Raw genomic sequence first — 12,690 nt, 5'->3', positions numbered from 1 at the left:
AAACTAACTTTATTTTTAAAACCACACACACCAAACAAAACAGCCTCTCAGGAAAAACCCTCAGAGCCCAACTGCCACCACCGGCTTTCCACAAGCCTCCCACACAAGCTTCTCTCCACCTCCCACAATCCTCCTGCTCTTGAGGCCGATTGGCTGGGTCACGTGGGCGGAGCCAAAAAAGTCCCCCAATGAGCAGCTCCGTGGTCTGAAAGGGCAGGGAAACAGCCCAATGAGCATCACCGCAGAGGAGCCAATCAGCTAGATGTTGCTGGGGCCGCTGTGAGCCAATCATCAGCCGGCGGCTGGAAGTTTGCTGGCAGCTGGAAGTTTGCTGGGGCCCCTTCCGCTGTGGCTCTCAACAGTTCCTGCCTTGTGAGCTGGAGCCCACTGAGCACCCTGCCCCTTCTAGGATACCCATGGGCCTGTCAAAGATGCTCCTTAAAATGTCCATGTCCAGGAACTGGGAGTCCTGTGTTCCTACCCTGTTATTCTGTAACTTTGAGCATGTGGGCTCAGTGTAGGCTGTTTATTTTTAGTTCTGTAAGAACAGGATTTTTTTTTAAGCCATCTGACAGAAGAAATAAAACGGAAGGTAGGCTCTGCTCATGTGCTCAAGCTGCACAAATCCCATCTGTTCTGGGAAACATTCATGGGAACAGAAGAATCCTTCTGCCTGAGAATGTTGTTCTCTTTATATAATCATAGATATGGCATGTCGGGGATTTCTGTGTATAAATACTTTATCCATGAGAAATACATAGCTGCTGGGTACGTGTGTGTTTACACATCTTAATGGTAGATGCTACACATAACTATAAGCATATATATGTTTATATATTTGTTATCACATTTTAAAATATGAGACATGCAATAAAAGCACAGTGTTATTTTTGTATCCAAATTGTTAATAGAGCGGATGTCTTTATATTCTAAAACATATTCAGCCCTGAAGATAGACAAGCTAAATATAAAAATAGAAGAGAAAGCTAAATGTCCATTGGGAAGGTATGAGGGAAAGAGCATGCCTCATGGGCAAGGAGTGATTTTTGACCAATATGGTACTTTCTAGAATGAGTCAGCACTGTGCTTTATGCAGAGAAATGGACTTCATAGGGGTCCTTGGCTCTTAAAGGCTAGTGAGTTTTCTGTTTCAGATGAGTCGAGCTCCAGCCCTGGAAGGCAGATGTCCCCCTCTGATGGTGGGCAGCCATGCCATTCAGACACAGACAGCTCCGTGGAAGAGAGTGACTTTGACACCATGCCAGATATTGAGAGTGACAAAAACGTCATCCGGACAAAGGTACTTCTTCTGTCTGGCCATGTTTTTTAAGAGGGCAAGAAAGTTCAACTATAGAATAAACTTCACCAGTACCTCGGTTTCCTTCAAGAAAATGAAATTTCCTAGAAAGTTTAGTTAAAACATAAGTACATAATCAAGGCAATACGTTGTTCATTAACACTTTTTTGAGGGGAAAATGTGAGCAATTAAAGATAGAGCATTAAACACTCTCAGGATCTGAGGTGGCTAACTGTGGACAAGAAGGGATGAAGGGATTCAACCAGAGGGAAAGATCCATTAGAGGGGCAGACCTGCAACAGTTCCCAGTTTCTACACATAGCGTCTTTCAGGAGTAAAGTTTATTACTTTCTGCCATATATTTATCATATTGTACCAGTAAAAGATATGAACATAATCATGCAGTTTCAACCTTTTATAATTCAACAACCATGTGGTGTATAGCTCTAAAAGCTGGGAAATCAATACTCAACATATAAGAAGCCTCCAGACACCTAATCATGGTTCCCATCAGCCAGTTCTTAATATTTCAAGAAAATATAAGGATTTTTATTGAAGTATCCTTGGAAATCAAAATTAAAAGAAAAGTCTTGTTGAATAATTTAAATTCTTAGGGAAGGATTTAATTGAAATTTGTCTGTCTCCCTGTTTTATGCAAGGAAATCCAGGTACAGATTTGTGTTCTCTTTTTCTTTGGTATCTCAGATGTTCCTTTATCTGTCAGATCTGTCCAGGAAGGACCGGAGAATTGTCAGCAAAAAATATAAGATTTATTTTTGGTAAGTGGATGACCCGTAGGACCATGGTTCCCTAAATAAAATCAAACTCCTTAAATTTAAGTTCTTTGTAAAAACCGCAACCCTTATGTCACAAGTTAATGTTTAATGAGGCACAGGGATAGGCAATGATGCCACCAGCTAATGATAAATAGACCTGTGGTGGTCATACCCATGGATGCAGCCTCCCACCCAGCCAAAAGGCTGAGCAACCAGGCCAGGGCTCCTCCTCTCCTGAGAAAGGCCCAGGCCCTCTTGTGAAGCAACCCTTCCCATTCTTTTCTACTGAAGAATGCCCTATGTCCTTGAACACAGACATTACTGAGAAAACAGGGACAATGGGGCCACATAGAATTTCCTAGAGGGACCATCATTATGGAACTAAGAGTTATCTAAGAGAGCTAAACCCTTGGCGTGCAGTCACTAGTCCATTACTTGCACTCTGATCACTTTTAATCTAATGGCATCCATTTTCAGCCATTTCACTGCTGTGACAAAAAGACCTGACAAGAACAATTTTAGAGGAGAAAAAGTTTACTTGGGGCTTATAATTTTAGAAGTCTCTGTTCAAAGATAGCCAACTCCATTACTCTGTGCCTGAGGTGAGGCAGAACATCATGGCAGAAGAGTTTGGTGGAGGAGAATAGTTCAGGACACGGCCACCAGGAAGCAGAGAGAGAAACTAAGCTCAGCTCACAAAATATATACTCCAAAGGCATTCCCCCAGGAGCCCCCTTCTTCAGCCATACCCTACATGCCTAAAGTCACCATCCAGTTAATCCCTATCAGAGAATTAATGCACTGATTATCTTAAAGCTTTCATAACCCAATCATTTCACCTCTAAATTTTCTTGCATTGTCTTGCACATGAGCTTTTGGGGGACACCTCATATCTAAACCATAACAGCATCCTAAAAATTTAGGCTTTCTTATGCAGTTGAACCAGAAGCAAATTTTATACTATTTTGCAAATGGTTGTATAAAGAGGAAAGGGAAAAGACTAATATTTGTTAGATGCCAATCATTAGCCTTTAAATATATCATTTAAGTTAATATTTTCACAAGCTAATGATAAACAGACCTCCCCTTTAGTCAAGATATTGTGTACCAAATGGAAAAGAAGAGAAGAGAAAAACTAGAGAAACAGGAGCCACATATCAGCTTCTAGGTGTTTTTGCAAGTTATAGAGTTTTTTTTTTTTTTTTTTTTAACTGAACAAAGATTCTGTTCTTAACTTGGAAATGTCTGTCTGCGGTTCTTTCTGCCTGCTTAGGAACATCATCACCATCGCTGTGTTTTATGCACTGCCTGTGATCCAGTTGGTCATCACCTACCAGACAGTAAGTGCTGCCTCTAGCCCCAGAATCTCAGGAAAGTCTTCACTGTGACCTACCAGAAAGGTGTAACTTGGAATCAGTTCAAGAATTACTTTTCCATTTGGGTTCCAGTTGGACTTCTCCATTGCCTGATTTTTACCAGGTTTCAATCTCTTTCCCAACTGTTTGATCACAAAGGAACCTTGGACTTTTTATATTGTTTTGTCTACCAACTTGAAATTATTACCTTGCACTCATTCACTTATAATATTTACCAATTGCTTCTGTTATTTTCCAGTCTGAGCTCTCTGATCATCATGGAATAAGGAGTAAAGTTTCAAACCATAACAAAGAAATCTGATATCTATTTTAACCCATGCCTTCTCATGGAGGTTAAATAGGTTTTGTACAATGAAAAACAGCTTCATGAAGCTAGAAAAATATTAAAACAAAAAGAAAATGTAAAATGTAAACAAAAAAAAGTTAAACATCAAATAAAGACAATGTCAAAACAGCTTGAGAATTCCCACTGCTTCTTCACAGAACCCGAGGGTCTAAATCACTTACATGTGAGAATTTAATTTGGAGTCCAGGTAACTTTAAGTGTGAATTCTCCAGAATTTGAGGCACATGAGAAAGCCACTGTAGAACAGCACAGGGCTGAAGATATTTCTGTTGCAGTGGCTCTTAAACTTTGCTGTGCATTAAAATTGCTTGGGATACTTTTAAAAATCCCAGTGTCTAGGCTAGGCCCCAGGAAGATCAGGGTATCAGTGGTACTAGGTATCAATGTTGTTTAAACCCCTACTGATTCCAAAGTACAGCCATGTTTGAGAGCTAATGGTCTAAAAATATTTAGTTCATTCCATACTTGTTACATAATGAGGGCAAGGACTTTATGAGGTTTGAAAAAACACTGTTTATAATGTAAATATTCTCTGCATACTTTGGGGCCCCTGTGAGAAAACACAGCTGTGGCCGTGCTGTGGCTTGGGTAGGTTCTTGATAGATGGCGATAAATATGGACAGCAGAATGCACACAAGTCTACCTGCTAATGGCGGTTATCACTTCCACCCAGAGAATGGGGCTACTCCATATTCCCCAGCATTTATAAAGAAAATAGGGCCTAGCAAGGCAGACCTAGAAAGCAGGTGCCAATTATAGTATTCTTTCTTAGTCCTTTTATTATGATAACAAAGGACCTACACTTGGCTGAATTCCATCTTGAGGCCACTTAGTGAGGCACATAGAATGTCTGCATTCAAAGCACAATGGTACTGGACCTGGAAGGGCACACCTATAATCCCAGTTACTCAGGAGGCTGAGGAAGGAGGATTACAAATTCGAGGATAGCCTCAGAAAATTAGCAAGGCCCTAGGCAACTTAGTGAGACACTGACTCAAAAATTAAAAAGAACTGGGATGTGGCTCAGTGGTAAAGCATGTTTGAATTCATCCCCCAATTCAAAAAAAAAAAAAAAGCACAATGCTAACATTTATGGGAAACATGCCTGTGATATGCAACAGTGGTAAAGAATGATCCAACCCTAACAAGGAAAGCTCACCTTATACACAGTAAGCCACTGACAGGACATGGCTGGGAGCCCCGTCTGCTCTTTGTGACTTCAGGTGGGGCTCGGAGGATGGAGAAAAACCACATTTCCTCTTCTCATACTTGATTTTACAGGTGGTAAATGTCACTGGCAACCAGGACATCTGCTACTACAACTTCCTCTGTGCTCACCCCTTGGGCGTCCTGAGGTAAACCCAGTCCTCTGGTTGCTCGTGAGGCATGTAGAGGTTCCTTTCTGTCTAATGTGGTTTTAGTTTTCAAAAACATTAAAAGCAACTGTGGAAAACTACTCCAATTAGGATAAAGAGGAACTAAACCCAGTGGTTAACAGCAGGTATGCTTCTCATTCCTGAGAGCCCTCTGGCCACATTCCTAAAATCACCTGCTGAGAAGCAGGCATCAGTGTTTTTGAAAAGGTCAGGTCCCTAGTTGTCATGGCATGAGCTCATGGACGTGAGCTGGCAGCCTGTGGTCTCATTCAGTCTATCCAAAAACTCACGAGATAGATGCTCATTGCCAGCATTTTTTAGATGAAGATGCTTAGGCATAGCCAGGTAGGAACTTGCTGAAGCTCCCTCAGCTGTTAGTGTGTGAGGACCTCACCCCAGGCCTGCAGCCATCATGGCTGATCTCTAGCTAGAACTTGATGACAAGGAAAGAACACTTTTCTGGAGGTTGGCTAAATCAGCTTTCGTTTCCTGATATAAAGCTGTTGGCTGTGATTGGCCAACATTTATCCTTAAGTTCACAGTTAGTGAATATGCTATATAACTTGAATATTGCTACAAACTTGGGTCAGCTTTCTTTCCTAGGACTTATACTTTGCTGTGCCATGGAGACAAGAAGAGATGGGGCCAGTGTTAGGGATGCTGAGCGGGCATTCCTGAAAGGGAACAGACATATTATCATAAGCTAAATAAGCATCTTAAAATGAAGGAGCTAGGTTAAAGAGGATTTTCTATGACTTTCCAATCCTGAAATCTTAAGGACAGGTTGGTGGTAAAAATGCCGAGCTCACTCACTCATTTGTGCATTCATTCATTTTCTGAATTCTCTTGATAACCTTCACCCTCATGGTTTCTCGCTCATCCCTTAGTGCCTTCAACAATATTCTGAGTAACCTGGGCCATGTGCTTCTGGGCTTCCTCTTCCTGCTGATAGTCTTGCGCCGGGACATTCTCCATCGAAGAGCCCTGGAAGCCAAGGACATCTTTGCTATGGTGAGGACAGGGTGGGCAAATCAGAGGTAGGAGCTGGGAATAACCATGATTCCAGACAGGATCTGCAAAGGGGAGGGACATCTGGCTTGATGAGCTGCTTGAGGCCAAAAGCCTAGGCTTTCACATTCTGGGGCACATCACTAACCAGTGTCCTCCTTTTGACCTACCTTTTTCTTTTTTCAGGAGTACGGGATTCCCAAACACTTTGGTCTCTTCTATGCTATGGGCATTGCACTGATGATGGAAGGAGTGCTTAGTGCTTGTTACCATGTCTGTCCTAATTACTCCAATTTCCAGTTTGGTAATTAGAATTTATAACAACTACAAAGATTTGAGTTCTAGGGGACATTTCCAAAAATGCTCAACTCAACTTGCAGGAATTAAAAGTCATTTTGTGTGAGGTGAAGTGATCTGAGAGCACCTAACACAAAGTGTTATTTCCACATTTTACCACTTTTCCTTTACACCATGTTTTAGACTAGAAAACACTTGATGCTGAATGATAATCCCATGGAGAGATCTAAAGGAAGACAATGGGCTAAGCATTAGGCAGCAAGTCATGGAGAATCCATCAACAGACTTCTGGAATAACTTGGTGTAATTTAGCAGTTAAACTGCTCTGGAGTAAAAATAATAGAAAACCCAGTTCAGATTGGGTTGAGTAATAAGGACATCTAATAGCGCATTCAAAGTACAGAGATAGAAAGGGTTTATGGTTGACGAATCTGTTGACTATGTTTCCATTTTTCTATGGAATCCCTTTGGTTGTACCCAGCCAATATGTTGGTTTTATACCGTGATTAACTTCACTCATGGTGGCAAAAGTAGTTAGAGCAGGTGCTGGTTTCACATCACCATTCCCCAAGTCCAGAGGGGCTTTCAAGCTGACTTCTAGGGGCCATCATTGAAGAACAAGGAAACTTCAAGAAACCCCCAGAGAATGTTCTCTTACACCTCAAGAGCCCATTCCTGAATTATTCCCTAAATCCTGGTTAGCTCAGGCCTGGGTTGCTACACCAGTCAGCAAAGGAGTTGGGATTTCCTTAGACTAATCAGTCCCATCCCTGGAACCAAGGGCAGGATTAGCTTTCCTGAAGCCAAGGGGCTGGAAGCATGTTTATTTCTAAATTGAAAGGGCTAAAAACTGAGTCAGTATTGAGGCTGTTACAAGAGGAGGAAGGGAGGAGTTGAGCTGGTAACCAATTAGCAATGTCCTCCACATTCCAGGGTAAGGATATTTAAAATAGTCATTTTTATATTTCTTCTCTGGCCTCCTGCTGTTAGAACACCACCATAATTCTGTTATATTTAAATATTTTAAATTAGAAAGCCTTTTTAGTAGAAATAACTACAGAGAACAATATCATTCACCACTCTGAATGAAAAAAGTCAACACTTTCAAGTATTTACCTTAGACTTACATTTTAAGAAACAAAGTGTCATGATAAAATTGAACTAAATTCATTTTTCAATATTTTCCCTGGAGGAACAACTAAGATTAATTTGATATTTATCCTTCCAGTTTATTTTTATATTTTATTACGTTCGTATGTAGTAAATTAATGTTAATTTATCACATCATTTTTCTACCTTCTTTAATCATTCAACAGTGTTTTCAGGATTTTTCAAAACCAAATCAAGAACATGGAATTCATTCATTTTTAAGGATTACCATATTCTATTATAAAAGATATCACATTAACTCCTCCATTGAACAACATTTAGATGCCGATATTTTGCTATTACATACAATGAACATCCTTATAAATGTCTCCTTGTGCAGATGTAAGAGAGGTTTCCTGGGAGACCTAGAATTTTGTGAGTCACCTGTATATGCATCTTTTATTTTGCCAAAAATTAACAAATTTCTCTCCAGAGTATTAATGTGTATTTCCACTAGCTGTGTGAGTTTCCATTTCCCCCACACCACCATTAACTTTTGTTATTATCAGACATTTAATTTATTTGCAAAGTTTTGAGTAATATAGGGCCCTGCATTGTCATTCTGCTTTGCATTTTCCCATTTCCCAGTTCTAATTCAGCTAAGCTACATTTAATGACTAGCTATTTTCCATCACTAGGCTATAAAACCACACACATACACACACACACACACACACACACGCAGTAATCAATGAGGTCATATTTCAGGGTGCTGAGAGCAACCTCCTACACCCACCTGACATTCATCTTACCATCACACTGCCTAAACTGTGACCATTAGGGATTCTTTTGCTATCACTCTTGAACATCAGCCTTTTAAAAAGCAAACACTGTGCAAGTGGGGATAGTTGATTGTTATCCTATTATGTGTTTTTCTTTTAAGAGCCAAGCATGGCCTTGGAGAGGGGTTAGGAATGGAGTACATTGGGTCTGCCTAGAGAGTGCAGCAAGAGAGGCTGACTGCTGCAGGTCTACACACATCTGAAGGCAGCAAATACTACATGCACTGAGTGAGGGGGTACTCAGAGTGTGTAGGAAACACAGGAGTGTGTCATCTGTCTGTCACCCACTAAACCTCTTGTCTCCTATCCTCCTCTGGGTCATCAGACACCTCCTTCATGTACATGATCGCTGGCCTCTGCATGCTGAAGCTCTATCAGACCCGCCACCCGGACATCAATGCCAGCGCCTACTCTGCCTATGCCTCCTTTGCCGTGGTCATCATGATCACTGTCCTTGGAGTGGTACGTTCCTTTCTATATATGTGCCTTCTGTCTGGCTCTCAAAAAGTGCTCTCTTGAGGGGCTTTTTGTATTGTTTGTTTGTTTGTTTGTTGGACCTCAAGTGCACAGGTTTGGATTTACAGTAATCTTTGGTTCACTCTCATCCTGGGTCCACTCAAGGCACTCTTACTTATGCAGCTGGTTATTTCTAACAATGTGACATGCTCCTGTAAAATTACCACTGGATAGTTTTAATATTAAGCTGAGACCTGACTCATCTGAGATTGGAATAGAAACATCCCAGCTGATTTTGGAGATACCAACCTGAAAAAAACAGAACCTACTTTCTGAATGTGCCTGGACCACAGTGTTGATGGTCTTCATTTATTTGAAGAGCGTTAGCCCCTACATTAGACCTATGGCCCCATTATTGTGGCCATTCGGCTGCCTTCCCCCCTTTCTTTTTCTTTTCCATTTCCATTTGGCCAGATAGACTCTTTTTCCTGTCCATTGTGCAGAAAGATCCCTGTGAGTTCCAAGAAGGGGGAGAAAACAAAACATACACACAGCTCAGTTTTTGACTCCTTAAGTATGCCTAAGAGAATGGTTTTATTTAATGAGTCCTCAGAAGGCTGTAGATCAAGGTAACCTCCATTTTTATTCCTAGGTGTTTGGAAAAAATGATGTGTGGTTCTGGGTCATCTTGTCTGCAATCCATATTCTGGCTTCTCTGGCCCTCAGTACCCAGATCTACTACATGGGTCGTTTCAAGATAGGTGAGTCACCTATTATTCTATAGTGAACACCTGAATTGACTTCCCCTAAAAAAGCAGGATATTGCCCTCAGTCACCCTAACTGATACAACAGGTCACCATGACTGCATGCTCTGAAGTCTGTGCTGTGTTTCTCTCCAAGAGATTCCTCTCCCTTATAGGATTGAATTAGCTGTTATCACTAGTTTTGTTTTCAGCTAAGAAACTAAACTTACTGCACCTCAGAGCCTAGACATACCTCCAGCTCCTAGTTGCAAACACCATATAATTCGCTCAACTTTGAAAGTACATTTGAAGAATGGTATGTTCGTCATACCACTAGTCCCACCTAGAGGAACGTTTTTCCATTTGCAGTTTTCAAAAAGGAGCATTCCTCTAACTATGCGAAATGGTTGTCAAGAATAGATTAGATAGCATTTCCAGGCTCTAGAGCAAGAACTTTTTGAGACAAGTTTGTCAATTGTAGGTACATGCTTAACTTCCAAGGACAGTGTGAACTGATCAGGGAGCACTGAGGGTTCTGCATGCTTGTGATCTGCTGTTCAGTTGTCATACACTGGAGGAAGTTTAAGTTGTTTTAGAGCATTTACATTAAAAAAAAATCATTTTAAGGTGCATGAAGTCAAATTTAAATATTATTTTGTATATTTAAAGACAGATCATTACATATAAGCTTAGGCCTGCCCCTGATATTCACAGAGCCCAGGGGAAGAATGCAAACTTACATATATGTGAAAATGTCAAATTTATAAAACAGGCTCAAAGTTATTAAGTATGAAAAAGAAGGAAGGAAGGAAGGAAGGAAGGAAGGGAGGAAGGGAGGGAGAGAAAGAAGGACTGGGAATATAGCTCAGTGGTAGAGCATGTGTTTAGCATATAAAAGGCCCTGGGTTTGATCCCCAGCACCAAAATAATAATAATAATAATAATAATAATAATAATAATAATAATAATAATTTTTAAAAGAAAGAAAGAAAATAACAAACTGGTAAATTTATCTTCATTACAACCTAGAAGGTCCAGGTTCAGATTTAGAATTTTGGGACCCTCAAAAGAACAACTATAGAACATAGCTATTCTTCCTACCTCTGGCTCTGTTCTCTATTCTCTGTTTTTAGGGGTTTCTCAGATCTGCATAAAGACATCCTTGTCCAATATCCAGTGTCCATCCACATTCCCCACAAATGGCCCTGCTTGCTTTCCTTGGACAGAGTTGTACACTAATGGTGTCATCTGCCCTCAGGGAATATAAACCAAAGGAGGGGGCTCTGCAGATCCTGAGAGCAGGCCATGGTTATCCAAGAAGGAAATTTTTAGTTCCAGGAATTGAGAATGAGATCCAGAAAAGGAAGGGTTAGTCCCCTTACCCTGCAGACTTCTCACTCATGGGGGAATGAATGTCCTCTAAAATAAAGGACCCCTTTGGCCCAGGTCTAAGAGCAATTCAATATAAACAAATGGCCTGAAGTCCAGAAGATCAAATAAGATACATTCTCATGCTCACAGTTTAATTTTCTTTGGGCATGGTAAGTTGACCTACCCTTAGCATTAACATAGCCAGTGTACCTTCAAATACCCCAGTGGCACTAGCCAGTGGTATAGAACATTTGATAAGTTGCTCTGGTCATGCCCCATCTTCCAGCACAAAGGTGAATGAAGTCACGTAAACCAGACTTTGATAAGGAAAATAAATTAGAATGTTGTCATTCTGGTTTCTTCTAGAGTTAAGGAAACAAAACGACAACTTGAAAACAGACATAGGTAATGGTAATGACTACCACCATGGTCATGCTATCCTAATGGTCCCAATAGGACCAATGGTAACACAATATTAAATTCATTTACCTTTTAAACAATGTTATGCTATGACCATGCAATAATTTATGAGAGTCCTGACAGGAAAATGATGTCACACACAAAAATTGATGACAATTTATTCACAAAGGGACTAGTCACAAGACATGGGTGGAGTAGAGGAGAATGGAAAGGCTCACTGGCATTGGGCCTTTACCATCCATAAACCCCAAAGGAAGGTAGGAAATGGTTACCAAAATGTGTCATAGAGAGGAAGTCACTCTGAAAGGAACAGTGACCTCTAGTGACAGACATGGTCTCCCCTCTCTCGAGGACTGCAGGGAAATAACCTCTCTGAGCTCTTTCTCCTTCCTCTGTCCCTTGTGTCTTGCCAGTGCTCCCCATTTTCTTCATCCAAAGACAGAGAGTGAACCCACTGTAGTCATACAGCCTCCCCAGGGAGGCACAGGACAAAGAGACAAATGGCAACAGGACAATGGCTGGCATAGAGTTGAACTAAGTATTTTCAAGTTCTATGCCCAGGGAGTCTTTCCCAGGCAGTTATAGATTTACCAGAGTCAGAAGGAAAGCTTGCTATTTCCTGGTGACAATGAATATGTTTACAGTTAGTTCAAAAGTCAGAGGTGATTAGTGGACAGTGGTTGAACCCACTCTGACCTCTCTATCCATTTCCCACGCTACCATTGCTTTTTAAATAGGAGTGTCCCTGAGGTCACTCAAGAAAATAAGCGTAGACATAGGAAAGACAGCAGAGATGAAACAGAACATTTCAAAAATAGAACAGAAAGTCATAGAGCTACCTGATCACAACCATGTCCCTTAGTCCCAGAGCTCTAGAAAAGGACTTCAGGAATTGTTCATGAGAGAGGATGGAGTATAAATTGTAATTCATGCACAAAAGGAAATAGGAAGAGAGAAAAGTCTTGATTCATTCTTGAAGAGTAATTTTCTGATTGTTTGAGATAGGCAGAAAGATTCTGTGTTCTTTCTGATGAGCAAATGTTACTTTATAATTAGAAAATAAAGTTATAGTCATCATTTTGAGAAAATAATAAAATGACCAGTAGTCTACCTGTTTGGTTTCCTTCTTACAAATAATTTCTTTCTCTCTTTTCTTCTCTGCCTCCCACTGATTCAGATGTGTCTGACACAGGTAATGTCCTGCCATCCTTCCCAATGTTCTCGATTGTTTCCTTATTAAAGAAGCCCATCAGGCTGTCAGCTCTGCTCTGTGGACAGGTCGGGCAAGATTG

General features: G+C 40.8%; 1 protein-coding gene across 3 annotated transcripts in view; it reads left to right on the top strand.

Moving 5' to 3' along the window:
• Positions 1-12,690, top strand: part of Sidt1 (SID1 transmembrane family member 1) — an 80,748-nt gene that overhangs the window by 56,945 nt on the left and 11,113 nt on the right. For 2 of the 3 annotated variants that reach the window (XM_015478267.2, XM_048803292.1), the window contains 9 exons: positions 1,155-1,300; positions 2,003-2,076; positions 3,347-3,413; positions 5,077-5,150; positions 6,059-6,182; positions 6,366-6,483; positions 8,733-8,869; positions 9,516-9,624; positions 12,576-12,590. In XM_015478267.2, coding sequence (XP_015333753.2) covers positions 1,155-1,300; positions 2,003-2,076; positions 3,347-3,413; positions 5,077-5,150; positions 6,059-6,182; positions 6,366-6,483; positions 8,733-8,869; positions 9,516-9,624; positions 12,576-12,590 — 864 coding nt within the window. The remainder of the gene's footprint in view (positions 1-1,154; positions 1,301-2,002; positions 2,077-3,346; positions 3,414-5,076; positions 5,151-6,058; positions 6,183-6,365; positions 6,484-8,732; positions 8,870-9,515; positions 9,625-12,575; positions 12,591-12,690) is intronic. The other variant, XM_048803291.1, reaches the window with a different exon arrangement.

The sequence above is a fragment of the Marmota marmota genome, unplaced genomic scaffold (assembly GCF_001458135.2).
Source record: "Marmota marmota marmota unplaced genomic scaffold, marMar, whole genome shotgun sequence".
In the NCBI taxonomy this organism is placed as follows: Eukaryota; Metazoa; Chordata; class Mammalia; order Rodentia; family Sciuridae; genus Marmota; species Marmota marmota.
This window is presented reverse-complemented; position numbering and strand designations above follow the sequence as displayed.